The sequence below is a fragment of the Lepidochelys kempii genome, chromosome 23 (assembly GCF_965140265.1).
Source record: "Lepidochelys kempii isolate rLepKem1 chromosome 23, rLepKem1.hap2, whole genome shotgun sequence".
NCBI classification, from domain to species: Eukaryota; Metazoa; Chordata; order Testudines; family Cheloniidae; genus Lepidochelys; species Lepidochelys kempii.
In genome coordinates this window covers 1164862-1191961 of record NC_133278.1, presented here as the reverse complement: position 1 = coordinate 1191961, position 27100 = coordinate 1164862, and the positions used below count along the sequence as shown (strand labels likewise).

General features: G+C 60.4%; 1 protein-coding gene across 1 annotated transcript; it reads right to left on the bottom strand.

Annotated features, from left to right (window-relative positions):
- Window positions 1-196: 196 nt before the first annotated feature.
- Window positions 197-27100, bottom strand: PRX (periaxin). The gene is made up of 8 exons (XM_073322380.1): window positions 27008-27100; window positions 26725-26866; window positions 15583-15638; window positions 14626-14709; window positions 14124-14252; window positions 12992-13178; window positions 11572-11765; window positions 197-9255 (listed from the first exon to the last, which is right to left on the bottom strand). Exons 1-8 carry the CDS (start codon window positions 27098-27100, stop codon window positions 2995-2997), a joined length of 7146 nt encoding a protein of 2381 aa, XP_073178481.1. The 3' UTR covers window positions 197-2994.

Genomic DNA, 27100 nt, shown 5'->3' with positions numbered 1-27100 from the left:
CTAGACTGGAGTGGGATGCTATGCCCACAAGGCCTAGGTACCACTTAGATCCTGCTTCAGCCTTTGGGCTGAAAAGTAGTACACAGGCCTTGTGCTGGCTTCTTGGCAGCAGGGTGGATTTCACCCCCAGGGAGCCTGTGCGGGTGCAGTCAGTCAGACTACAATGTCTAGGCTGCCAGGATCCAAAAGCACCCAGCCCTCCTAGGGCCATGTTTCCAGATGCTCCACAGCTAGGGAGCTGGCTCTGCAGCCCCCTGGAGCGAGCTTAGCGCTCCATCCCCGCCTTCAGGAAGCTGGCACGAGCGTGGGGTGGGGGTTCTGTGTTTCCCACCTTTTTAAAAAAAAATCTCTTTTCCAGTCATCGGGTCAGTCAATCTTGAAAATAAAATGCCAATAATAATACACATATCTTCAGTAAAAGAGGTCAAAGCAACACAGTTCATTAAGTAAGATCAAGGTTTATCTCTTGGCAGGTATGCTGTATATGAGATAATACACGATTAGCTATGAAAAGGCACCCAAACTCCCACCCCCTTATTCCCCTCATCACACAGTTACACATTAGGTACAAGGCAGGAAATACAATGTGACTGCAAACGAGGGCCTGTCCTCTGCCCTGTTACTTCTATCCTGCATTTATCATAACGAAAACCAAGCTACCCTTCCAGTCCATGGCAATGACATCTGCTGTGCTTAACACACCAACCCACCCATGGACTGTAATCTCTCCCGTTAAATACAAGCTAAATCTGCTGCCGGAACACCGAGGCTCAGGTGGGTTATGGCTTCGTTAAGCAATAGAATCTACAGTAGAACCTGAGTTACAAACACCAGAGTTACACACTGACCAGTCAGCCACACACCTCATGGGGAAGCATGCAATCAGGCAGCAGAGACCAAAAACCAGCAAATACTGTACAGTACTGTGTTAAATGTAAACTACCAAAAAAATAAAGGGGAAGTTTGACAAGGAAACTGTTTCTGTGCTTGGTACATTTAAATTAAATGCTGCTTTTAACCCTCTTTTCTTCTGCATAGAAAAATTTCAAAGCTGTATTAAGTCAACATTCAGTTGTAAACTTTTGAACCTTAACATTTTGTTCAGCATTACGAACAACCTCCATTCCTGCAGTGTTCATAACTCTGAGGTTCTACTGTATGTACACATTTGCCCCCAGAAGCAAACAGAGGAATTTCTGGACAGACTCCTACCCCCACAAAGACAACAGCTAGAAATCAAACTACCAGTGAGGGCGTATTCAATCCTTTCTTTTGGGGAAAATGTAAATAGGAACATTCAAAGCCCCATGATGTTTAATGAGCTCCCTGTTTGTTCCCCTGGGCTGACTGAGGCACTGGGGTGGGATTGTGCTGTAGGGGAAGGGCACAATTGTGTGAGTAAGGCACTGTTCTAGGACTCAGAACACCTGGGTTCATTTCCCAGCTCTGCCACTGACTCCCTGGGAGACCTTGGGCAAGTCACTGCATCTCTCTGGGCCTGAAGTATGGATAATCAGCCTCTCTCTAACTGTCTCATCCATGTAAATTGCAAGCTCTTTAGGGCCGGGACAGTCCTGATCTCCCCAGTAATAATGCTGGGGAGGGGCTCTCCGGAGATCACACATGCAGCGGTGGCTAAGAGGGGACTACAGACGACAGGAGTGTGACGGCTCATTGGCCCTTGGCTCTAAGCACGTCTCGTGGAGGCCTTTCCAGTCATCAGCAGAGGTTCCTGGTCTCTTTCCTATTTGGAAGGTGCTCAAAAAACAAGTGAGGGGGCTGAGATCATGGCCCTGTTGCAACCCTGACCGTCCCCCCGCCCAAGGGAAATGTCTCCTCTTTGCTTTGGTTAACAGAGCCCCACCAGTGGGGCTGGGCATGGGGACCTGTGATAAATCCACAACCCGTAGCAGTTTCAACAGCCCTGCCCTGCCTGAGAAGGCTCTTCTTTGCTCCCACGCTGGGAGAGAACACGCCAGTTATTTTTAAACCACCTTCCAAGGAGGAACCCTTCGGACTCAGCTGCTATTTGTGTTGATAAAAAGGGCAGCCAGAGGTTAGGAATTTCAGGGTAAACAGAGTGGAGCTGGCCCGGCCAGGCTTTTCAGAACTCACAGGATCAAACCCCAGCTTTCTCCCCATCTAGAATCACTCATTAAAAAGTAGGAACCCGATTTCCACGAAGGCCCCTTCCTACCGCTGGAGCAGTGTAACAGAGTCAACCCCCTGCCCTTTCCTTGCTCCTTTCTTGGAAATGCCTTACCCCGGTTACTAGAATACAAACAAGCTGCGCAGTACAGAGTGAGCTGTGTTTTAAATTTCACGTTATCTTTCCTCTTCCAATCGACTCCTTTCTCTGAGCTTAGCATTATGCTAGTAAGAAGGCACTGGTCTCTGGTTGAAAAGAAACGACTGCTTTAATCTCCTACCGTTATCTTACTGACCATTAGTTTGCAAGCATCTTAATTTAAAAGTGTGAACGGAACAGCCACCCCGAGAAACAAGAGTTAAAGCCTAAGTTAAAAAAAACCAAAACATTCGGAGCCCCTTAGTGCAGTCAGAGCCAGCGAGTCCCCACGCGAGGCAGAGCCTTGGGGGGGACCGGGCCTGAGCTGGACCAGGTCAAAGGGGCTGTTTATTAACCTGGGAAAATGGTAAAAAATACTAAGTGGAGCTTGGTTATTTATTCACATTATTTCCAACAATTTTTTTTAAAAAAAGTCTTGCCCCAAGAAGATCCACTTGGCCCCCATCGGGGAGGAGTCAGAGCAGGGAGGAGCCCACACTGGGGCTGGTTATTAGAACAACTGGGTCCCCCCTACCCCCATTTCCACCCCCAGCCCACGCTGTGGCTTGAAAGCTCATCTTGTGGTTAGTGCATCTGTCACACACAGGCACAGAACTGTACAGATGCCAGCCTGCGAAACTCCCAACGCGGGGGGGGGGGAGAGGGGGGGCTGTTCAAGTCTCTGCTTTCCCTGCACCAGCCCAGCCTCAGATGGGGGACGATTTCCCCACCATCATCTCGCCCTTGATCGGCTTAACTCGGCCCCCTCCCTCCTCCGGGATCTGCTCCTCCAGCTGAGTGGAGAAACCCAGCTTGGGCGTCCGAATCTTGACTCCCTCCAGCACCCCTGTCCCCTTCTCTCCTTCCCACTGGGAGGAGCCCCCTCTCTCCTGCTGCTCGGAAGTGACTTCTAGCTCCCCTCTGGTTTTGGGGCTCAGGGCCAGCTTGGGGAACTTGAACTTGGGGGATTTCTCTCTGCCGTCCAGCTCGCCTCTCTCCACATTGTATTCCCCCTTCGACTTGGAGGTGAAGCCCAGCGAGATCTTGGATGTCTCTGGCTTGGCATCTCGGTCCCTCTCCCCCTTTTCCAACAAGGCCATCTCTGTCCTGGCAGCTGAAGAGACCACGTTCACAGCTTGTTCCCCTTCCTTCTTCTTGAAACCTGAGAACGTGATCTTGGGGGACTTGAACTTGGCCGCCTTGAAAGCCATGAAGGTGCTGACATGAGCCTCATCCTTGGCCTCTTCTGCCCTCACCAGCTTGAGGTTCATTTCGGGGTCCATCTCCGCCGCTTTATATGGGGAGGAGAATTCAACTTGGGGCAGCTTAATCTTGCCCAGCTTTGCCTTGCTGTCCTGGGAGCCATTCTGCAGGGAAAGTTCGCCCTCCTCCCCGTTGAGCTTAGATGCTGACCCCTTCCCGCTGGTGACCAGGTCCGTGACCTCTGTCTTGGAGAAGCCCAGCTTGGGCAGCTTCAGCTTGGAGCCTTTCTCCAGCTCCCCTACCTCCTGGGCCGAGGGCTCTAGCTCCCCATTGACTTCCACCCCAGCTTTGGGTTTGGAGAGGGAGAGCCCAAAGTTGGGCTTCAGCTTTATTTTAGGCACCTTCGCCTTGCCGCCCCCATCCCCTTCCAAGAAACCAGCAGCAGCTTCGCCATCTCCTTCCAAGAGCCCAGAGGATGCTTCCACCCCCTTCCCCTTGGGCTTCACCAGCACAAATACCGCCTTCTTCACCTTGGCCATCTTCACCTTGGCTTCAGTCTCCTGGGCCTTGCTTTCCTCCCTAGAAAGGTCCCCTTCTCCTCCTTCCTGGGTGGCTTTGGGCAAGGCGATCCCAAACTTGGGCAGCTTCATTTTATACTTCTTCCCTGCCTCGGCTTCAGAAGTGTCCCCCTTCACTCCTGGAGCCTTGGCGCCACAACCCTTCTCATCTCGGATGCCAGCGGCACTGGTTCTCGGCAGCTCTTTGGAGCCACTGTGGTGGAGCTGAGCCCCGTCAACTTCATACTCTGCGTGCGCCTTGATGCTCGGGGCGGAGATCTCCAGGTCCGGCATTTTGAACAGGGATTTCTTCCCCCCCATCTGCTCCCTGTCTGACCCCTTGTGACTGTGGAGAGATGCCGTCATATTCCCCTCATCCCCTTTGGATCCTGAAATCCCGAATGGCGACATCTTGATTTGGGGCATCTTGAGCCTGATCTCTAACCCTCCCACGTCCCGCTCCAGATCTTCAGCACCTGCCGGTTTCTCGACCCTGGCCATGGCGTCTCCACCCATCTCGGCTTTCCCCCCCACCAAAGCTGGAGCTTCCCCGGGGCCTACCGAGAACCCCACATCCGGAATGGCAAGCTGGGGCATTTTAAAGGAGAAGTCCGTTCCCTCTGCTGTGGGGCAGAGGGGCTGGGTGTCCATCCTGGACTCGTCCCCCTTGGCCTCTGTGCCAACTTTGGAAATCCCGAATGAGGGCATCTTCAGTTTGAACTTGCTGTCGTAACCATCCATCTCAGAGTCCTCTGCCCTGGGGGAACTCTCCCCCTCTCCCTTGCCCATGGTGAAGCCAATGGGAACCAATGGCATTTTGAGCTTGGCCTCTTTCACTCCCACTTCGCTGCCTGGGGTCTCGAGGCTCCCCCGGAGTTTGGGGGGTTTAAGCTCCGCCTTGGGGGTCTTGGATGAGTCTATATCTGCCTCCCATTGGTCATTAGAACTGACTCCCCCGAATTTAGGCAGCTTAATCTTTGGGCCACTCACTTCGACTTTGGGCACCTTCCCGTGCAGCCCAGACATGTCCAGAGCAAAGTCTCGATCTCTGCTTAAGCCAACATCAAATCCCACCTCTGGAGCTTTCACCTTCGGGGTAGAAAATTTAGGTAGCCCAACCGATGGTAGCTTAAATTTCCCCTCGGTTTCCTCCAGTTCCTCGATGGTGATCTCCCCCTCGGCCAGAGGTAGCTCTACCTCCGACAGCCTGGCTTTGGGCAAGGAAATATCCAGTTTGGGCACCCGGACCTTGGAACCCAGCAGGGAGGCTTCAGTAACACCAGCTGCATATTTGCCCCCTTCCATCTCCAGGGTGACTTTCTGGCCGTTTATGGAAGGCTCTTTCAGCTTTTGTCCTTGGAGGAGGTGTATCTCCGCCTTGGCACCACTCAGCTCTCTATCCAAGTCTTTCCCCAGGAAACCCTCCTGCCCATATTTGGGCAGCTCCACCTTGGGCATCTTAATTTTGGTGTCTGGTTTCTCAAAGGTGGCATCCCCCTCTATTTTCAGCCCAGCCTCATGCTGGCCCAGCATCTCCACACTGGCTTTCGGCAAGTTGATATCCAAGTCTAGCTTTGGTGCAGAGATGCCAATGGAAGGTGCCTTGGGGATTTTCAGGTTTCCTTCGTACCCCCTGATGTCAGCCTCGGAGATGTCCATGACCGGCTTTCCCACCGACAGCTCCCCTTCTGCTTTTACACCGGGAACGGAGATTTGCAAGGAAGGAACTTGGGCAGGCGCAGAGATCTCTAGTGATGGCATCTTAACAGTGCCCACTTTTAGGTTGGTGCCAGGGCTTTCCGGTCTCTTGGACACCTCCACGTCAGCTTTCTCCTCTTTGGTTCCAAACTTTGGCAGCTCAACATGGGGCATTTTAATTTCTATGTCGGGGCCTTGGATATGACTTTCATGTTTGGAGCCTCTCACATCAGCTTCTGCTTTCAGGTCAGCCTTGGGAGAAGAGATAGCCAGTTTTGGCATCTTCATGAAGGGGCCTTTTAGCTTCTCCTCTGGGCTCCCAGCAGCCATGTCGGGCTCTTTGGCAGCTGTTTTCCCCTTCTTGCCTTTCACATCACTCTCAGGAGCTGTTACACTGGGCCCAGGCACCTCCACATCCTTCCTGGCAATGCCAAATGATGGCATTTTGAACCTGGGCATCTTCATCTTGGCCTCCTTGCCCTTTGCTTTCCCATCCAGCTCTCCGGACAAGGCCTCGGCGCTCCCTTTCAATTCCCCCTTGAGGGTCTCTTGTTCCAGTTCCAGCTCCTCCTCCCTGCCCTGGCCTCCAAATTTTGGCAGTGAAAATTTTGGCATCTTTAGCTTAATGTCTGGGACCTCGATGCTGATGTTAGGCGATGTTTCCCCAGCCTGTGTGACCCCTTCCCCCGAGATGTCCCCCTTTCCCTTGGGCAAGTCAATGTCCACATCCACTTTGGGGCTAGAGATGTCAACCGTGGGAAGTTTCACTGAAGGCAGCTTCACTTTGGCTTCGGAGGAGTCCGAGTCAACGTGAGGCCCTGAGATCTCCACCTTCCCCTTGGGAGCCTTCCCGTCTCCCTCCGCAGAGTGCCTGGGCCCATCCACGTCGTCCCCCTGCTTCGACCTAGAGAACGAGAGCCCAAATTTTGGCATCTTCAGCTTAGGCCCTTTGGCACTTGCTTCCAGGGTTTCCGCCTCCAGCTCAGTTTGTAGCGTCGCAGCCTCCAGGCCTCCTTTCTTAACCTTTGGGCCAGAGATGCCAAATTTGGGGAAAGAGAATTTGGGCGATTTCAGCTTGGTATCAGTCTCCGGCAGTTTTCCGCTGATGTCGACAGCGGCTGTTCCCCCCAGCAGGGTCTCGATGGCCACCTCAGGGAGCTTAGGTGTTGAAATTTCAACAGAGGGCAGCTTCACTGTGGCCTCCAGGCTCCCGGGCTTCACTTCGGGGCTTTTGAGTTCTAGGCCGACCTTTGGGAACTTCATATCTGCTTTGCCCTTCCCTTCCGGCCCTGCTCTCTCCAGTTCCTCACCCTCCAGCTTCTCTTTCCCAAACGAAATATCCACCCTGGGGATCTTCGCCACCATCCCACTTAGATCTGGGCCTTCAAAGGCTGCACCCTGGAGCTCAACCTCTGCTTGTGGCGTGGGGCGGTCAGCCTTGGCCTTGGGAGCCGGCACATCGATCTCCACCTCCAAGTCCTTGCAGACAGCCCCGAACTTCAGGAGAGGCTCCTGGGGCTTTTGTAGCTGGAGGTCACGTTCCTTCAGGCCTGCCACTGCCCTGAGCTCCCCCTCGAAGCCAGGCTTTGCCTTTGGCAGGTCCAGGTCAACGCCTACTTTGGGCATGTCGATGTCCACCGACGGCATCTTCACCGACGGGAAACTCAGCCTGGCTTGGGCCGTTTCCAGCCCTGACTCCAGCTTCCTCCCCTCAGGTTTCCCTGCGGGCAGCCTCACTTCAATCTTCGGCTTCTCGACAGCTATCTCAAGCTCGGGCTTTCGCAAAGAGGCCTCTGGCAGCTCCACATCAACCGGCTTAATCCCCGGCACAGAGATATCCAGCGTGGGCACACTTATCTTCCCAGCCGCGATCTCCAGGCACCCAGTATCGGCCTCCAGGTGCGGGGCTTTGGGCGAAGGCACGTGGTCCTTGCTCTCGGCTTTCCCGGCCATGCCAGAGAGGTCAAATTTTGGAAGCGACACCTGTGGCATTTTGAATTTGAACTCAGGACCCTCAGCACCATCCCCGTCAGAGGCTTTCACCCTCCCCTCACCAGCTAGCCCAGCTGGTTCCATCTTCGCTTTAGGCAGCTGCACGTCGGCAGCTTTGGGGACAGAGATGTCGATGGAGGGCATCTTCACCCCAGGGAATTTCACCTTCCCTTCGGGGGCAGGCTCTTTCGCTTTGGTGTCCGCATCGGGCTTGTGTTCCCACAGGGAGATTCCAAAGCTCGGCATCTTAATCTTGGGACCTTTTGTCTTCAACTCGGGGCTCTCCCTCTCTGCCTTCCCCACTTTCATTTCCACCTGGGGCACCTTGAACTCCTTCTCTACCTCCTCCTCTTTGGCTTTGCCCCCATGTGTGGGCAGGCTGATCTTGGGGATCTTCACAGTCACGTCGGGGAGCTCCAGCGTGGCTTCAGCAGGCTCTGCTTCCCGTTCTGCATCTGCCGTCCCCCTGGGAAGGGGGATCTCAACGTCCACCTGCCGCACCCCTATGTTAAGGGATGGGAGCTTCATGCCAGCTTTGTGCCTCCCGGCTAGCCCCTCGGCCTCCCCTTTGTCGCTGGGCAGAGAGGTGCTGAGCTTGGGGGCTGGGACGGCAGGCGTTTTCAGTGTGCCTTCCTCTGTAGATGCGCCAAACTTGGTCATTTTTATTTTCAAGCCCTCCCCTTTGGCACTGGCGCCTGGGGCTTCCAGGGCTCCTTCCACTTTGGGAAGGCTCAAATCCACCTCTACTTTGGGTGCTGCTATTTCCACTGAGGGGAGCTTGATGCCAGCTCTGAGCTCTTCCTCTGGCCCCTCTGCTTCCCTGCCTGCCATCGGCAGAGAAATCCCAACCCGGGGCACTTGGACTTTGGGCACCTTCAGCTTCCCCTCCAGTCCCTCCACCTCGATTTCCCCTTCCGCAGGCCTGGCAGATGCCCCGAACTTTGGCAGCTTGATCCGCAAGGCCTCCCCTTTGCCTGAGATCTCCGGGGTCTCCACTCCAGCCGCAACTTTGGGGGCTTTGAGATCAAGGATGGGAATGTCCAGTTCAACTTGGGGGGCCTTGAACTTGATTTGGTCCTTGAGCTCAAGCTCCGCAAGCCCAGCATCCTCCTTGGGCTTTTTCACCTTGGGGAATGGGGCTGTGAACTGGGGAGCCTTCCCCTGGACACCTGCCTCCCCTTCCACGCTCCGCTTGGGCCAGGCTGCTTCCAGTGTCCCTGCCACAGCCAACGCCTGCACGCCTGCAGCCTCCTTCACCTTCAGCCTGGGGAACCTGAGCCTCCTCCCCTTGGTGCGCGAAGAGGAGAGCTCAACGGAGAGGTCTGGGCTGGGCCCGGCCGCGCCCTTGGCCTTCCTTAGCTTGGCGAACTTGGGAAAGGAGAATTCCACGTCCACAGGAGCCACGTCCAGCTTCCCCGCCGACAGCTCTGCGCTGCCCGTCGGGGCCACCTCCTCCGCCGGGGCCTTCGTCAAGCCCTTCCCCTTCTGCTTTCTCATGGGCACCAGGCTCTTTATGTTCTGGGGAGAGAGGAGAGAGAGGGGGAGAACACAGCCGTGTCAGTCAGGGTCCAGCGAGCGTGCAGCGTGGGAACAGTACCTCCACCTCGGTTGCCGTGCTAGCAGCATGCAACCTGGGACCGACACTGCAGCCTGCAGCCGGTGTCCACACTGCAGCTCTGTCCCTGTGATCCCAGCCTGCATCCACGTTCCTGGATTGCCATCTTAACGGCATCCTCCGTATGTCCCTGCCCCATCACCAGCAGTCACTCCCAGGAGGCTGCCTGCCTTCCTAGGCTAACGGCGTGTTTCCTTATGTTTGGATGTATTCGGGATAATAGCAGCTACCAGCCCACGCTCTCTCCCTGCTTCACAACCACGTGCCAGCCCACTCCCACTGCTTCGGCCGCTCAACACTCCAGGCTTGCATCAGCGCAGCTGGACCGACGCAGCTGCGTTGCTGGAGTGCTTCTGGCAAAGCCGCTCTAAGCTGAGGGGAGAGACTGTCCCGTCGCCTCAGCTCCACCTCTGCCTCTCCTGTTGGCGTAGCGCTGGGTACACAGGGCACTAAGGTGGGCGTAAACACGTCGCTCAGAGGGGGGTACCCCTGAGCAACGTAGTTATACTGCAGTAAGTGTGCAGGGCAGAGCTGGCCTAGGTCATCCTGCACTAACCGGCCTGGAAACTCGGGCATAAAGAGGTGATGTGTTGGGAGGGTCAGAATAGTCACTGGCAGAGCCAGGGATAGAACCCAGGAGTCCTGACTCCCACCCCACATCTAACCCTCCAGACCCCACGCCGCACCCAGAGCTGGGATAGAACCCAGGAGTCCTGGCTCCCACCCCCCATCTAACCCTCCAGACCCCAAGCCGCACCCAGAGCTGGGATAGAACCCAGGAGTCCTGGCTCCCACCCCCCATCTAACCCTCCAGACCCCACGCCGCACCCAGAGCTGGGATAGAACCCAGGAGTCCTGGCTCCCACCCCCCATCTAACCCTCCAGACCCCACGCCGCACCCAGAGCTGGGATAGAACCCAGGAGTCCTGATTCCCCCCATCAACCCACCAGACCCAAGATAGAACCCAGGAGTTCTGACTCCCAGCCCACCCTGTAACCCACCAGAACCCATTCCCCTCCCAGAGACAGGGATAGAACCCAGGAGTCCTGACTCCCACCCCCCATCTAACCCTCCAGACCCCACGCCGCACCCAGAGCTGGGATAGAACCCAGGAGTCCTGATTCCCCCCATCAACCCACCAGACCCAAGTTAGAACCCAGGAGTTCTGACTCCTAGCCCACCCTGTAACCCACCAGACCCCATTCCCCTCCCAGAGACAGGGATAGAACCCAGGAGTCCTGGCTCCCAGTCCAACACACTCCCTCGCTGTTATACCCATGGACTGATAGACCAATATGCAAATGCAAACACCCCAGACCCCACGCACCGTGGAGCCCCAGGCCCCTAGATGTCTCTCTTGGTGTCCCCTCCTGCAGGTTCCCAACCGGAAGAGGCATTATTGTGAGTGACACCAGGGGATGGGGCTAGCAGTGAGTACGAAGGGAAATAGCTCCTCAAACCCAGTTTTCAAAGGCAAAGAGCAAGACCTAGAGCCTGTGTGTTTCTGTCCTACAAGGGGGGTGAGAGTCCAACATGGGACAGGGGGAGGCACTAGCAAACAAGGACAGTCTTGCACTGATTCGGAGCGACCCCCTGTAAGGGGGCGTTTTCATCCCTTACTGCTGGGATCGGAGACCCTCTGCTCCATCCCTCCCCTTCCCCTCGCGAGACAGGGTCCTTGCCAGTCAGCCTGGCCCAGCCAGGCAGTCCCCAGCATGGATCTAACGTTTCAGAGAGCTGGGGCCTGATCCTCAGTCATGCCCAGGCCCTTCTGGGACTAAAGTGGCCATCAGAGAATCCCAGCCACTCTGCAGGGCCCTCCCTGGCTGGCGGAAGGACCCTGCTCCTAGCCTCTGATTTTAGGGGGCGGATCGGGGGCATGGCTAGAGCGCATTGCACTGTGGTTGTTTCCTGCCTCCCAGGGCCCATAAGGGCTGAAGCAGGAGTTAGAGCCACCCTGAGGCTGCAGTAATTGACACCAGGGGCCCAGAATACAGGGAGCGCAAAGGGGCCTTTAAAGTCCCCTGCGTGCAAGAAGCGGGTAACTGAGAATCAGCCCAAGAGATTTTGCCAAGTCTCTGAAGCGCAGCTCGGTTATAAATGAACAAACAAGCTCCCCCCAGCCCCCTCCCCCATCTCTAACATTTCACTTTGCGAGTCGTTTGAATCACACACGTGTCTGAGTTACAGGTGAGCAGGAGGGGCCGGCACTGCGTACCAGCTTGGCCATCTTCGCCTGGGGTCCCTTCACTTCCAGGCCACCGGCTGCAGGGCTCCCGGGGACATCCGAGCGGGGAACGGAGCGTTTCAGGCAGAAGGAGACCTTGTACGGCTCAGCGCATTTCAGGATCCTCAGGGCATCTTCGTACCGGACATTCTCAAAGTAAACCCTGGCGCTCAGGAGCTGGTCACCTGCAGGGATGGGTTGGGGGGAGTTTAGGGGCTATGGAGACGGGACAGCAAATGGTGCAACAGAAACAGAAGCAACGGGCCAGATTCACCTTGGGGCAGCCATTGGGGTGAGTGCCAAGTGCACGTTGCACAAGCGGGGACCTCGGCCAGGGTTCAAAGCCCTCCTCCAACCAAGCGAGGAAGAATGGCTCAGTGGTTAGAGCCTGAGCCAGGGACCTGGGAGATCAGCTGGGGTTCGGTTCCCTGCTGAGATCGCAAAACGCTCTGGCGATGGGGGCATGGGAGGTGCGTGGATAAAGTCTTGCACCATGTAGAAGTCAGGAAATTGGCCACTGTTCCTCTCCCAGCATTTTAAAAGCAGAGCCCCCCGCGGTCACTGGGTCATCCCCTGCAGCCTCCGCTCCCGGCTTACCACGCTGCTGTGGACAGCATGGGCTTAAGCTCATTGTCAGCAGAACAGGCCAGGGAATGCACAGCGACAAAGGCCATGCGAGCCACTCGGCAGCAGCCGGCTGCAGATGCTTCTCTCCTGCCAACTCTTTGTGGCATTAACCTCTTCCTAAGCCAGAAGCCAGAGACACCGATAGCCCGGCCAACAGCCTCAGCGCCAGGGGATCCTCTCTGTCCTCAGCCCCGACCAGCAGTCTGGGCATCTCCACATCCCCAGGCAGCAGCCAAGGGCCACTGTGGTTTGGCACATTCACTCTGGCTGCTCAAAGGTTATAAATTCATCCACCCAGCTGGGCAAGTGTTGCCCTGGGTAGCCCCTCCGACGTGCCCTACCCTGCTGGGACCCCTCTAGGCACCGACGGAGCTCAGTGTCCATTTAGCCCTTGGCCTTTCTACTGGGGCTGTCAGCAAGGGGACCACTTAGTGCCCGCTGTGCTGTGGGCACCCGTCCCACTGGTAACTGTGAATGACGTCGCACACGCAGAGGGGGAGCCCTGCCCAGCACTGCTATCTTGCAAGTGGAACCGGGGGTCCACCAGCTACGGGCCACCTCCCTCCCGTTGCCCACAGAGCGAGCGTTTAACAAAGCTAGGGGCGATCCTCAGCCTAGCTACGCGGCCCAGCCCCCGTCCGAGATCAGGTTATCCCCAGTTCCCAGACCGGACGCTGGGGCTGAGAGTACCAGGGCCGTGCCCAGGGTCCCATAGGGAGTCAGTGGCAGAGCTGGGTCCTCAGCTGCCTCCTTCACCACCCACCTGAGGAACGAGGCCACGCACCTTCTTTCAGGCTCAGGGCCTTGGCCGCGGGGGACTCCCTCAGCACGTCGGAGACAAAGAGCCCCTCCTTGCCCCCGCCAGCCACGCTGATCCCGCTGGCCCCGGCCCTGGCCTCCGTCTCCAGGATGATCTCCACCAGCTCCGACATCTTCGCTTCCTCCTGGCGGGGGAGAGACCCAGCGAGAAGCTGCAGGGGGAAGCTGGCACTGAGTTGAGCCCACGGGAGCCGGGCCCTGGGCTCAGCCAGGAGTGGTGGGCTCAGTGCTGGCTACCCATGACCCCCCTCCAGGGTCTGCCTCTTCACGGGGGGGCCGTGAGACTGACCAGCCCCAGGGAGAGGAAGATGGATCCTGGACAAGACAGGAGCCATTTGCTGCCACCCACGGTTCCCTGGGAATAACCAAGTGCATGGGAAGCCACAGGGTCCGAGCTGGATTCGAAGCCTGTGTGTGAGACACAGGTTTTGACCCTGCGAGCCCCATGGCTGCTGCGAAGGGGTTGGGGGCAGCTGGGCCAGCCCTGCCTGGCACGTAGGGATGGCAGGACAGAGAGGCCTGGAGACCTTCGGTTGCTTTAAAATTCTGTTCCTCTGCAGTGCTTTGTTCCTGTGGTGGGACACACCACGGCGTCTGCTCCCAGACTGCCGGGGCCCCGCTGAGCACGGCAGGTACGTGAGTGCAGCAGCCCGGGGCCCGGTTTTAAAATGGAAGAATTGGGGATTGCACCCTGGGAGGGTGAGACCAGAGAGCGGGGACCGGCCAGAGGGAGCCTTTGGCGGGCTGCAGAAATTCCCGAGAGAGAGCTCCTGGCGTGTGACGGACCCACAGGTCGCCGGTGGCATCCTGGGTTCCGCAGGGTCCTCCCCGGAGGCTGGGGCAGGGAGGGTCTCTCCAGCAGAGGTGTGCACGGTGCCTGGCACAACCGGGCCCTGATCCCTGGCCGGGCTCTGGAGGCCCTAGTATGATAGGGCCCGACAACCTGAATTGTTGCCGGAAGCCGCTGGGCTGGAACGGCGAGACCTGGGGCCACTGCATTGTTTTAAATGGGGGGGAGGGAGGATCCGTGCTGGGAGTGAAGGGTGACACCCCGTTAGCAGCTGGGGATGGGCAGGCTAGGAAGCGTTCATCCTCACCTCCGTCACCCTGGTCTGGGTCTCCATGGTGGGGACAGGTGGCGTCTCTGGCTCCGTGGTGCTGGGCTGGCTCTCGCCTTTCCGCTGCAAGACCCGCTTCAGTTCTGCATGGAGCTTCTCCTTCTGGGCCTGCAGCGGGGGAGGCGGGGGCAGAGGTGGGGTGAGTGCTGGGAGCTTAGAAAGGGGTTACAGCGTTGGGCTGGGAGCCAGGACTCCTGGGTTCTCTCCCAGCTCTGCCACTGACCTGCTGTGCCCCTCTCTGTGCCCATCTTGTCTATTTAGACTAAACGTCCCTGGGACTTGTGCTTTCTGAGCCTGTCCCCCAGCTCCCAGCCCAGCAGGGCCCGATCCAGCCGTTAGCTCGGCGATCTGCTGACTCGCAGGACCAGCCCGGCTACAGAGAAAGGTCTTTCAGAGCCACGATCCCTGGGCAGGCTCCCCAGCCACCTCTGCTGCCCCCACCCTTCACTCTGCCCCCGTTTCCTGCCCAGCCCGGCCTTACGGCTCGTTCCGCGTTGCTGGCTTCCTCGGGTGACAGGAGGGACTGGGGCTGTCCAGGCTGCTTCGCCTCCTTTACTTCCGCTGCCTTGGGGGGCGGGGGGAGAGAAAACACAGGACTCAGCCTGGAGCCGACCCCCCCGCCCCAGCCATAAACAGCCAGGCAAACATGCTGACTGCCCCCCAGGGTACCAGCGGGGCCTAGGACCTGGCACACTGCAGCACAAAAAACTACCTTCTGAGTGATGGGAATCGCTCGACCAGCCAGCAGCAGTGGGAGGCTGTTACCCTCGTTACAGGCCGGCCGTTAGACTGCTGCGCACACTCTGCAAGCCGAGGCCCAAATGCTCGGGGGTGGCTGGGCAGCCCCAACAGCAGCGGGGTCCCAGCAGGAAGCAGACGAGGCTCAGGGCCCGGCACCCTCTTCTCCACCTCTATCCCTGCTCTGCAGGCCCTTCCCCCTCCAGGACCCCAAATGGCCACAAAACGGGGGAGGGGGTGGGGTGGGGTGTAATCAACCACATGAGCTGGCCTGGGATCCAGCCAGGGTGACTCTTGGGGACCACACGCTTCTTGGTGCGGGGATCGGGAATAGGATCAGACCGGGGGCCCATTTAGCCTGGCCTCCCGTCTGCCAGAGCCCTGAGCCCCAGCTGGTCAAAACAGAGAGTTTAGATCCCTCTCCACAGCTCTTGCCTATCGTTTTCCCCTTCGTCCCCCTTGCAGCGCGTTCGGGCAGGGCCACGTGATGGTAACCTGATGGTAACCGGCCTGCAGCCCCCAGAGCCAAGGGGTTGCACCCAGTGGCCTGGAAATCCAGGAGGGGCGGGCGGTTCCGAGCCAGGGCTGCCCTTAGCAGCTGGGCCCATGCTCCCTCCTCACCCCGGGCCTGCAGATCAGATCCCAAACCCCTGTGAACCGGAGCAGGGAGCCGGGTGCAGCCCCCTGTGCAGCTACTTACGGGAGACTGGCTTCCTGTGCTGACAGCATGGCTTTCCGGCCGGTCTCTCTCCGCGCCTGCCAGGAAAGGGACAGAGAAAACCGCACCACTGAACGGAGCCCTGAAGGGGAGAGGGCCCGAGGGGGGTTTGGGGGGGAGGAGACAGTCACGCAGCACCCCCAGGAGGCTGCCCGGAAATACACTGCGGCTCCACCACCAGATTCGGGGCTGAAGGCCAGGGGACTGCTGGGATCTGGCCAGGGCAATGCAGGGGGGCAGAGGGATCCCATTGGTGACCCCAGCCCACAGGCCGCCAAGATCTTTGGGAGAGCAGCTCCCATGGCTCTCCACTGGGGCGGGGGCATCTTCCCCCATTCTCAGGGGGAGCTGCTGACCCTGAGGGGTTTCCGTCCAGCGCCCCAGATTCCAGCAGAGGGTCTTGCATCCCAGCTGGCTCTGATTCCCCGGTGGGGTGAGCTGGGGCCCAGTTTGCCCATCGCCCCCCATCCTGGCCCGATCCGTAGCCTCACCATGTAGTGGCTTGGAACAGTGAAGGGTGTTTGGGGGTCACACCCTAGCCACGCTGAACACATCCGTGCCCCAAACCACCACGCAACATAGTGGGATTGAACACAGCGGGGGCGGGGGGGAGCTCCCGGCCAGCCCCAGGCACCCCCGGCCAGCCCCAGGCACCGCCAGGAACATAACCTCACCCCTAGGCCACTTTCTCCCTCCCCCGCCGTGACTTGGCCGTGCGGTGAGGGGAGAGTAGGGGCAGCTTGCGGACCCCGAGTTCAAAGGAACCTGATCTAAACACACACTCCCCCCCCCCCCGCCCTCTCAGGAACCACCACGTCCCGAAATAGCATCCCAGGGGGGCCCTGTTTATTCCAGCCAGCGGGAGCGGAAATGGTTTTTCCACCTAAGGGAAACCAGCCCAAACCCCACCCAGATAATACAGACGGGGAGCCCAGCCCCATCACTCCTCCAGCCAGCTGCTCAGCCCAGCCCCCTGCCAGCCCGGCGCCCCCACTGCTGTGTTTTGTGGGCTGCACCATGCACTGGTCCCACGGCCCCCCATGCAGGCAGGTCTGCCCAGGGGGCTTGGACCATGCACCCATCCCCAGGATGTCTCAGAGTCTTGGGGAGGCAGGGCTGGCAAGCGCCTCATTTCCTAGGCAGGACCACGGGTGTAGGGCAAGAGCCAGCTGCCCCGCAGGGTGTTTGGCACGGGATTGCTCATCTCCATAAGGGGTATGAAGCTTGGCGCTCCCTTTACAATCCATACTCAGAGCCGCACAAGGTGCCACCTCAGACCAAACCAGTCCAACTCAGTCCCATTTCATTCAGCCACCAACTTCCTTCTCTGGTGGGTATGTGGGACGGCGTTCACAGCTGCCAGCAAATGGGTCTTTTGGCCTGTGGATTGCAGACCTTCTTTTGGGCTAAATGGAAGGAGCAATTAACCCTTTTGTGGAGCAAGATAGCTGGGAAGAATAGAAGCCACCACCCAAAGTGGAGGCAGGGTGGGCCCACGCACGGCAAGGGCTGCTCAGAAGCTGAGCTGCATGGCCTGAGGAGTTCCCGCCTGCAATAAAAGCAGGGAGCCAGGGAAGGTTTGGTGAGCTGCAGGCATGTGCTCGAGCTTCACCATCCTCGTGCCCCTGGGGAGAGCCTGCCCCAGACAGGCACAGACACACCAGCTCCTGCGGGGAGGGGATGGATGGGCAAGACTGGCCAACGTCAGTCCCGGGGCCAGGGGACAGCACAGATGTTGCTCATCTCACTCCCCTGACAGCCTTGGGGGCAAGGCCAGCAGGAGGTGGCAGGGGAGAATGCTTTGAATGGCAATGTCCTGCCCCCACATAGGCTGCTCCCCTAACCAGTCACCCCCACATCCCTCCCAGAGCCGGGGAGAGAACCCAGGAGTCCTGGCTTCCAGCGACGCCCCCCCACTCTAACCACTAGACCCCACATCCCTCCCAGAGCCGGGGAGAGAACCAAAGGAGTCCTGGCTTCCACTTCGGTTGCTGTTCCAAGCTCTAGAGTGACTTGCTCAGGGACTTGGGCCATGTCTTTCTCCCTGTGGCTCCCTGCACCTGACGCCCCTTGGCAGATCCCCCCATGCCCCAGACCCAAAGAGGTTTCTCCCTTCTGCACCTCCCTGCCCCCCACTGTACCCTTCATGGGGGCCCCCCATCGTCCCTGCCTGGAGGCAGACTGGCGTTGGGCACCCATCTCTGCACGGGGTCCGGTGGCATTTCATTCCCACGCCCGTGCCAGCGGGGCCCGTCCCTGGAAAGGTCACTGGCTGAAATCTCACATTCCCAGCCCCCGGGAAACAATGGGCCCCTGCGTCTTGCCCAGGGCTGCGCTGGCATAGCTGGCATTCCGGGCAAAGGTTCCCGGGACCCCGAACAATGTCCCTGCACAGCCCCGGCTCGCCTCACCCGCAGGCTCCACAGCTTCCCCCCGCCCCCCCGGCTCTTCTTCTCGGACGGGGGCTGTTCCTGGCTTGGGGAGCAGGGTGGGGTCCAGCGCGTCGGGGAGGGGAGCGGGGTCCAGCGCATTGGGGAGCCAGGACTCCAGGGTCTGGAGGGAGGCGAGGCCCATCGCGTCGGGGTGCCCGGCCCCTGGGTCTGCTCCCCGCTCTATCACCACCTGTCCCCAGAGCTCCCGGGGCTGGAGTCCCAAGCTATAAGCTGGGGCTGGTCCACCCTTTATCCGGTCAGACCAGGAGCGATTTGGGGCAGCAACCAGCCCCAGGGCCCCCCCCCGCTCTCGGGGGGGGTGTCGGTGCAGCATCCCTGATGCCCCCCCGGCCTCGGTCAGTGCCTGGAGGTGTTACTGTAAAATGCCTCGTAACGAGCCCAGCGTCTAGCCTGCAGGCCAGCGATCACTCTCCTGCCCAGCAAGCCAGGGCGACGCTCCTCCCGCCCCTGCTCAGCCTGGCAGGTAACACACCTGGTGCTGATGGCAAAGCAGGTGGGCACCAGCCTGGGGCTCACGTATAAGCCCCGGCAGCTCCCCCCCCATGCAGGGTGCGAGCTGCCCGGAATGCGCCCCCCAGCTCTGCGGATCGGTCCCCACAGGGGAGCCTGCTGGCTAATCTGGCTGGAAGAATTTGAGTGGAAGCGGGCGCGTGGCTCTGAGCACAGGGTCATTCCCCATTCCCAGGGGACAGCCGGGCCCTGCCCTGCCCCCCCCCATAGAGAGTCCAGGGACTCACCCATGCAGGGACCTTCCGGAGATTTACAAGAAGACCTCACAAAACTGGGGGCCTGGGCCACAAAAGGGCCGATGAAACGCGGCGTTGAGAAATGCAAAGTGGTGCACAAGGGGAAACATGATCCCAGCTACACATGGGCAATGACGGGGTCCGAATTAGCTGTTACCACTCCAGAGAGATCTTGGAGTCACTGCGGACAGTTCTCTGGAAACATCCACCCCACGGGCAGCGGCAGCCAAAGAAGCGAACAGACCGCTGGGAACCATTAAGAGAGGGGCAGATAATAAGGCAGAAAATATCACGTTGCCTCTGTATCCATCCATGGGACGCCCACAGCTTGAATCCTGTGTGCAGATGTGGTCGCCCCATCTCAAAAAAGGTCGACTGGAATTGGAAAAGGTTCAGAAAAGGGCAACAACAATGATGAGGGGCATGGAAGAGTTTCTGTATGAGGCGAGATTAATAAGACTGGGACTTTTCAGCTTGGAAAGAGACGACTCGGGGGGATAGGGTCGAGGTCTGTAAAATTGTGACTGGTGTGGAGAGAGTGAATAAAGAAGTGTTATTTACTCCTTCTCATAACACAAGAACCAGGGGTCACCCAATGAAATTAACAGGCAGCAGGTTTAAAACGAGCCAAAGAAAGTATTTCTTCACACAACGCACAGTCGACCTGTGGAACTCCTTGCCTGAGGATGTTGTGAAGGCCAAGACCATAACAGCGTTCAAAAAAGAACTAAAGTTCATAGAGGACAGGTCCATCAATGGTCTCCCTGGCCTCTGTTTGCCAGGAGCTGGGAACGGACGACAGGGGATGGATCACTTGGTGATTCCCTGTTCTGTTCGTTCCCCCTGGGGCACCTGGCACTGGCCTGTGGGGAGATGCACGTACACGCTTTCAAGGTTGCCGCCACGTGAGCAAGAAACGTCCCCTGCCGTACGCCGGGGGCTGCAGGAGTCGGGTCTTCCCGGCAGAGACCGAGCACCAGGAGCCCAAGCGCGATGCCCAGCTCCCACGCAACGCTGAAACAAGCCGGGTTTAAAGCCAGACAGGAGCATCCATGCGGCCTTTTGCCTGGGCTCAGCTCCATCCCGGCGTGTCGAGCTGGCGCAGCTTGTTACTGGGTGCCTGAGGGTAGCACTCAGAGACCCCTGGTCCCGGGCCTGCCCAGACCCTGAGCGGGAGACATGCAGGAGCACACGGGGGCAGGGACACAGCAGCCCGTGGGGAAGCAACTTGCCCATAAGGAGGCAACAGAGCCAGGACCAGAACCCAGGTGGCCCGACTCCCTGTCCTTCAGCCTCTGTGGCCCTGTCAGACAGCCAGCCCCGGAGCCCAGCTCTCCCACCCAGGTGGGGAAACTGAGGCCCAGAGAGATGAAGTTGCCCAAGGAGCCTGGGCAGCCTCCCGGAGCCTTGTCCGCTGCCTCCACCCCAAGGCCACCCTTCCTCCGGAGCATGGGGCAGCTCGGCCCTGGGGGTCAGAGACCAGCCTCAGGCGCAACCCCGGGGGGCACACTGTCTCCCCAGCTCTGCACAGAGGCTGCAAACCACGGCTCCCGTTAACCCCACGCCGCCCAGAACGGAACCGGGCGGGTGGGAGCAGCAGCCAGCCCTGTGCCCCGGGCGGGCGGAGAGGCGAACCCAAGTCCTCCTCCCGGGGGAGCGGGGGCAGAGATGCTGGGCAGAGGGTGAGATTCATTCCGTCTGCAGAGGCCCCTGGCTTCAGGCAGGCCTCTCTGCAGGGGGGGTCAGTCCCACCTCAGACACAGCCCCCACCCCAGGCCGCCCAGAGACCCGTCCCCCTGCGCTGCTCTCCCCTCACCCAGCGTCTAAAGCACCCTGGGCCCTCTAGGGGGAAAGTTATGAAAGGAGAGTCGCGAATTCGTCCCACTCGCTAGCAGGACAACCGGCAGCTTGTTCGCCTTTCCCGGCTCCTTCTGCCTCTCCTCCCCGCAAGAGCGGAGTGGGGAATGCCAAGTATTTTATAGGCTCAGCAGAAAAAAATTATTAAAGGGGGGTGGAAAAGGAGGGGATCGGTGGCTATTGCGGGAGACGCGGGCTTTCTGTGCTGCAAAGGGATGAAAACGTGTGGAGTTTTAGCTCTTTGTGCCAGCAACAAAAAACAAAGCAAACCAAACCCAAACGGCCACCAACACCCCCTGGCGCTAGGCACTGTACGATCAGAACAAAGGGACAATCCCTGCCCCAAGGAGCTGGCAGTCCAGGCAGATGTGGAAACAGGCACAGAGAGAGGCCCGGTCACTGGTAGAGCTGAGAAGAAAACCCAGGTATCCCACCAGCCCAGTGCTCTCCCCATTAGGCTGCCTTGCCAAACTGTGCTTGGCGCTGTACAAACACGCAGTAGGCAGGCCGAGGCCCAGATGTAGCAGCGATGGGCGCAGCATCGACCCTGTGGCCAAGGGGGTGGCGGGTGCAGGCAGGGGCCGCTGGATGGTGCGGCTGCATTTACGAGGCGAGGCCGGGGGACATCTGCAGAAGAACCACCCGTGGCCCCACGGGGGGATGGCTCCAAGCTGGGGCAGGCCGAGGCCTCCTTCTTCCCCCTCTACTCAGCGGCCAGCCACAGGCTGCTCTCCGGCGATATCCTGCCCCGGGCAGAGACGTCAGCCCAAGGCCAAGCTGCCTGGGCTGGCCCCGGTCCTGAGTGGTGGCTCAGGCCCGGCCCAAGGCCAAGCGGCACCGGGAGGCCCCAGTTCCCTGGCTCCAGCGCCTCGGCTGTGCTCCACCCTGCTCCGGCTTCCCGTTTCTAATTCTGGCCTGGCGGCCTCAACGGCCCCAGGCGGCTGGATGGGTGGGCGAGCAGCCAGCCGGCAAAGGGGTTTAGCCGTGGGGCCAGAGCCAGAGGCAAAGCCAGGCCCCTTCCCCAGCACGGCAGTGCGAGGCCACGGCTATTAGCCATGGAGCGTCCCCATAGCCCAGGCCAGACAGCATCTCCCCCCAATGGCTGGGGGTGCCCCCGACCGCGCCAGGCAGACTCAGAAGTTTTATATAGTGGGGAAAGTGAGAGACAGAGGGGGGTAGTCACATGCCCGGCTCACAGCACATCTGTGCCAGGAGCTGGGAATCGAGAACCCAACTCCCAGCCTCCTGCTCTAATCTCTAGAGCCCATCCCCCTCCCAGAGCTGGGGAGAGAACCCAGGAGTCCTGGCTCCCAGCCCCCACAGAACGACCTATGCTAGTGCCCTCTGCTTACAAGCAAACACTGGGGCGTGCAGGTTTTTTAATTTCTAAAGACTCTCTAGTGCCCGTGAAGTGCAAACGCCTCAAGCCAAACTCTGCTCCCATGTCCACCCCAGCTGCCCCAGGCTGCGGGACAGAGGCAAACATAACCCCATAGCTCAGCCTCCCTACTTCCCGCTTTTAGCCCCCGTGAACCCGGCTAGATTCCAGACTCCCTTAGAAACACGAGCCAGGTCCTTCTGGCCCAGTGGTGAAGGAACTGGGATTTGGGAAGATCCCCATGTGACCCTGGCAAGTCAGGCCTATCTGTGCCTCAGTTTCCCCATTTGTAAGATGGGCACAATGACCCTTCCTTTGGATGGTCAGTTCTTTGGGGCAGGGACTCTCACCGTGTGCCAGGGTAGCCTATGGGGCCGCCCTCTCAGTCAGGGTCTCTAAGCCTTCCTGCAACACCAAATTTCTGACCCACCTCACTGTGCTGGATTCAAAGCTTGCAGGAGTGGACAGAGCCCCACACCGTGCCCGGAGCCCGTGGGCTGGGGCAGGCGGAAGGGAGACTCTCCAGGCAGGCTGTGGTGCTGACAGTGGCTTCTCGGGCCCACAAAGTTCATTTCTGCACCTTTTCCTCCTCCCACGGCCCACCCTATGCAGAGACTGCCCCTTCCCGCACCCTGCCAACGGCAGCTAGCTCTGGGGCACCGACCGGTCTGCACAGCCCCGGCCTTGGAGCTCCATTGCCCAGGGGGATCCAGCCCTTTCCCGTCACACACCAGGGCCCAGGGGCGTCCTGCCGCTGGAAGGGCCCAATTAGACTTTCCAGCAGGTTCCCGTTTGCCCCCAGTGGGCTCCGCGCCACGCAGCCTGCGGCCAGCCCCGACCCAGCCGGCAGGAGACCCAGCCCGGGGAAGTGGTTTAGCGCCAGAGATAATGATCTAATTAAATGCGGCACGGGGGAGGGGGGAGGGAATCAAAGAGTTAGAGCCGATTAAGTGGAAGATCTAAGCAGCCAGCAATTGAATTCGAGCCGCGCTCTCTGTGTTGGGCACAGAACTGGCTGGGGCCGTTCTCCTGCCCTGGTTTTCCAACGCTCTGGCCCTGGGCTCGCTCGGGGCCGGTTCTCGGGCAGCCCTTGGCAGGGGTCTCCGCTGCAGCCAGTCAGATTGTGCAGCCCTGAAGTACCCTGCTCTCGCCCTCCACGGATCAGCACCTCAGCTCTGCCAGGACGGGCGTCCCGCTCAGCGCCAGTTCCCACCTCCCAGCCCCAGGGAGTTTCCTTCGGGGCCGAAGAGGCTGCAGGCAAAACAAACTTGTCAAGTTGCTTCCTGGAGGAAGCGGGGCCGGGGAATCTGACCAGCAGGAGTTTGAGAAGTGGCTTCCTGTGCTGCGAGTCACGGCACGCATCCTGCCCGGCTGGCGCTGGCCGCAGGGCGTGGGGGTCAGGTCGTGGCCCTGCGGAGCTCCCCTGGCTCCCGGGGCAGAACCACTGACGGGGCAGCAGTGGCTGGGTTCCCAGAGCAGCCGGCCAGGTCCCGTGGAGCATCAGGTCCACGGGTCCCTCGGGTCCAGTCCCAGCTCCCCGTGAGGCCAAGCGAGACAGCCCCTGGCCAAACAGACCCTCCGGGCCAGTTTGCCGGGGGGACTGGCTGGCCGGCGCGCTTCGTGCACGGCTTCCTATGCCAGCCAAAGCCTCGCCCCCTCCGGCCAGCGTAAACCCACCTGTCCCAGGAGAGGTCGCTGAGGGGGCTCTAAAGCCAGCTCTCCGCTCCCGCCTCGGGCCAGCCCAGCTCCGGCGGACGGGGTGACCCCCGGAGCCCCTGGCTCAGAGACGGTCGCACCCAGGCCTGCGGTAACCAGCATGCACTGGGTGCACTCGCCCAGAGCCCCCGTCTCGGGGGGGACCCCGACCACCGCACTGGGGTGGGTGGACTGAGCCCAGCCCCTCACCCCCCCTTCGTGACCGGGAGTGGGGGTGGCTGGGCCAAATTTGAGCAAAGGTGCCACCCCCTCCCCCAATTTCCACAGGGCCCAGGGCCCCAGACCCTTTAATCCAGCACTTGCCGGGCTCTTGCACTGCCAGGGCTTCTTGCGCCGGAGGCCAGGGGCACGCGCCCTGCCGGCGAGGGCACGGCTTGATCCGAGGCCCCCCGAGGAACATTTGGCAGGTGCAATGTACCCAGCTAGGGCCCTGGTCTCCAGCCCGCAGGGCCCTCGGGCAGGGGCCACCACAAGCCAGGGGCACCTCAGCCCATCTTCCTGGCAAGGCGGGGAGCCCGGCGGACTCTGGTACTTGCCTGTAGCTGCCGCTCGTGGTGCTAAATAAACCATGAGCCACTATCCCGCAGCAACCTGGCCCCAGCATGCATGCAGCTCCCGACGCCCTGTCTGTACAGCCCCGAGCGCGGCCTTCCCTGTGTTCGTTAGCGCAGGAAGGCTGCAGCAGAGCCCCAGGGCCAGGGCTAAGCCTTAGGCCTTCCTGCCTGGTCAGGAGCGATCTCCCGGGGCCCCTGCTTTGAGCTGCTGCTGCCAGACTGGGCTGGGACCGGCCAGGACAGGAAAGTGCCCGAGCAGCCGTGTCGGGGGCTCTGACCCCAGGGTGGCGCTTGGCGGGTTCCGGCTCTGAAGCCACGGAGGGTTTGCAAGTCCGAGCGGTCCCCAGGCCGGCTCCCCGGCTCGTTCTGGACTCCGCCAGAGACGGCGTCTTTCCCTTCAAGCAGAGCCGGTGGCAGACACCGGCCCGGTGCTGGAGGGACGGCGCAGGCCCTGCCCGGGGGAGTGAACCCAGCCCAGGCTTTCCTAGGGGCAACGCACGGCCCTGCCCGTGGGGGGAGAAACCGCAGCTGCCAGCACGGCGAACACTCAGACAGGGGCGTTTCCGGGGACTGGGGACAGAGGGAAAATCGGCCTCGAGCCCGGGGCTGTAAGTCCTGCAGCAGAGTAAAGGGGGGTGCAAAGGCCACTGGACTCCCCTAGTTTGGGGCCTGGGGCTCTGCGGCAGGCCCTGCCCCACCCCAGCCCCGGAGGGTCGCTACAGGACAGACCGACCCCGGAGCAGAGCACGGCCCTACTGCCTCGGAGAGGGAGGGAGGGAAGCCGGGTGGGTTACACCCAGGAGGGGGCAGAACGGGGGGTTTTCACCCTCCCAGAAGGCAGATCAACAGAAGCCCCCTGGCGCAGCCCCCTGCTCGCTCCGGCACCTCCCGCAGCGGGTACCTCACCGTCTCCCGCCCGCCTCGGGCCTGCCCCGTGCCCAATCGCACCACAGCCCGGCCACGCCAGTGCAGACACCGGCCTGTCCCGTCCCCCGGCCCGGGGGCCTTTGGCCCTGCTGGGGCACGGCAGCGGGCAGACCTGGCCCGTCTCCCATCCCTAGCTTAGGACGGCACGGACAGCCCCCACCAGCCAGGCCAAGCGGGCAGGGCCGGTTTCCTGCATGGGGGAGCCGCCGGGAGTCTCTGCCCAGCGTAACTGAGCCGGGAGGGGTCCTGGGGGGGAGCAGCGCACAGCAGGGACTTGCTGTCTGCAAGGGTCAGAGCCCAGAGCTGGCTCAGCCGGGGGGGGCTATGCACCCCAGGGTGCCTGAGCTCCAACCCCGGTGCTTGGGCAGCGCGTCAGAGCACAGACCCACCTGCCCTCTAGACTGGCTCCGCACAGGACCGGATCCCGCCCAGCCTGACCTTGCACGCCCTGGAACCGGCGGGGGCACCTGGACCCTCCCCACGCGGAGCAGCACCGGGCCCTGCAGCCTTGCGAGCGGCTGGGCAGAGAATCCAGCCGCAGGCTCAGCTCACAGGGCCGGGCCCCCGGTCCAGCCACACACAACACCCACCCCAAGTCCCTCGTGCAGGCGTTTGCACCAGTCACCCCTTGCACACCTGCTTTGCACTGGTGACATAGCCCAGGCTGCAGGGCAGGGGCTGCTCAGCCCGCTCGTGCCTACCAGCGGCCCTGCCGTGACCCACACTGAACTGGGCGGCCCGGCCGTCCTGGGGTCAAACCCCGCTGGCCAGCGACTGAACGTTGAAACCCGCTGGTAGCAGCCCCCCATGCCCAAGCCCCGCACCGGAGCGCTGGGTGGGCCTGAAGTGACGCAGCTTAACCTCCCCACAGAGGTTTGGTCTCATCCCTTCGCTCGGCAGCGCTCGCACCCGTGACAAGTACAAAGACCCCCCAAAGCCAGCAGCCGCCCAGCCCAGCCCCCCAACTCTAGAACTTAGGGGGGGCACAGAGCTCGTCCCTGTTCCCCAAACGGGATCAGCATCAGCAGCGAAGCCAGCCAGGGCAAACCTGGAGCATCTGCAGCTTCTCTGCACCCACGGCTGCTGCCCTCGGGGCAGGACTTTGCCGGCAGCCGACCCTGCAGCCAGCGGGCAGAGCTCAGTGCTCGCAGCTATCTGACAGGCCCCCCATCCTTGCATGAAATGAGCAGGACGAGTCTCAGCCCAGCTTCCAGAGGACGTGCGCCCACCCCACCGGCAATCCACGGGGGTCCCCTCCCGCCCTCGACAGCGAGTGCACGGAGCGAGTGGGGCTGCACGACAGCTCCCCCAAAGGCCAGGGCGCTGCGTGGGGAGCCCGCCCTGGTCTGGGGTTCAGTAGCAGGAAACTCGTTTTTAAAAAGACAAGACGCATGAAAAGCCCCCGTGGGATCTTGGCACATTTTGCTGCTGCTCTTCCACCCGCAGGAGGTGACAGACGGGCAGTGCCAGGCCACCCCCATGCAGCGCCTTACCTGGGAGCTGGCCCCCCTGGCCCCAGCTCTCCACGCCCCGCCTGCGGAGAGATTGGACCCGCAGCCCGCTGAGCCGAAAGCTGCCGAGCGGGAGGGAAGTGGCCCAGGCCAGCGAGCCCTGCAGCTGGCTGGGAAAAGGCGGCTGGAGACACAGCCAGCTTCTAGCCCAGAGCAGAAAGGGGAAGGCACTCCCCAGCCATTGGCTGCAGCCAAGCCCACATCAGAGTCCGTGGGATTGTGTCTGTGTGCACCCGGCCCCTTATGGGATCCACATATTACTTACAGTCCAGGCGCAGCCCTTAAAGGGGCAGGGGCAGCTGGGGACCAGAGGCAGGTGCCTTTCTCGGCCAGTTTGCAGGGAGGCACCGTCCCCCAT

Coding starts and splice junctions, on each gene's coding strand:
- PRX (XM_073322380.1), bottom strand. CDS start 27,100: ATGGGGGACGGTGCCTCCCTGCAAACTGGCCGAGAAAGGCACCTGCCT. Junction 15,639..26,724: donor CCAGGGGGGCCAGCTCCCAG/GTAAGGCGCTGC, acceptor CTTTCCTGGCAG/GCGCGGAGAGAGACCGGCCG. Junction 11,766..12,991: donor GGCCCTGAGCCTGAAAGAAG/GTGCGTGGCCTC, acceptor CCATCCCTGCAG/GTGACCAGCTCCTGAGCGCC.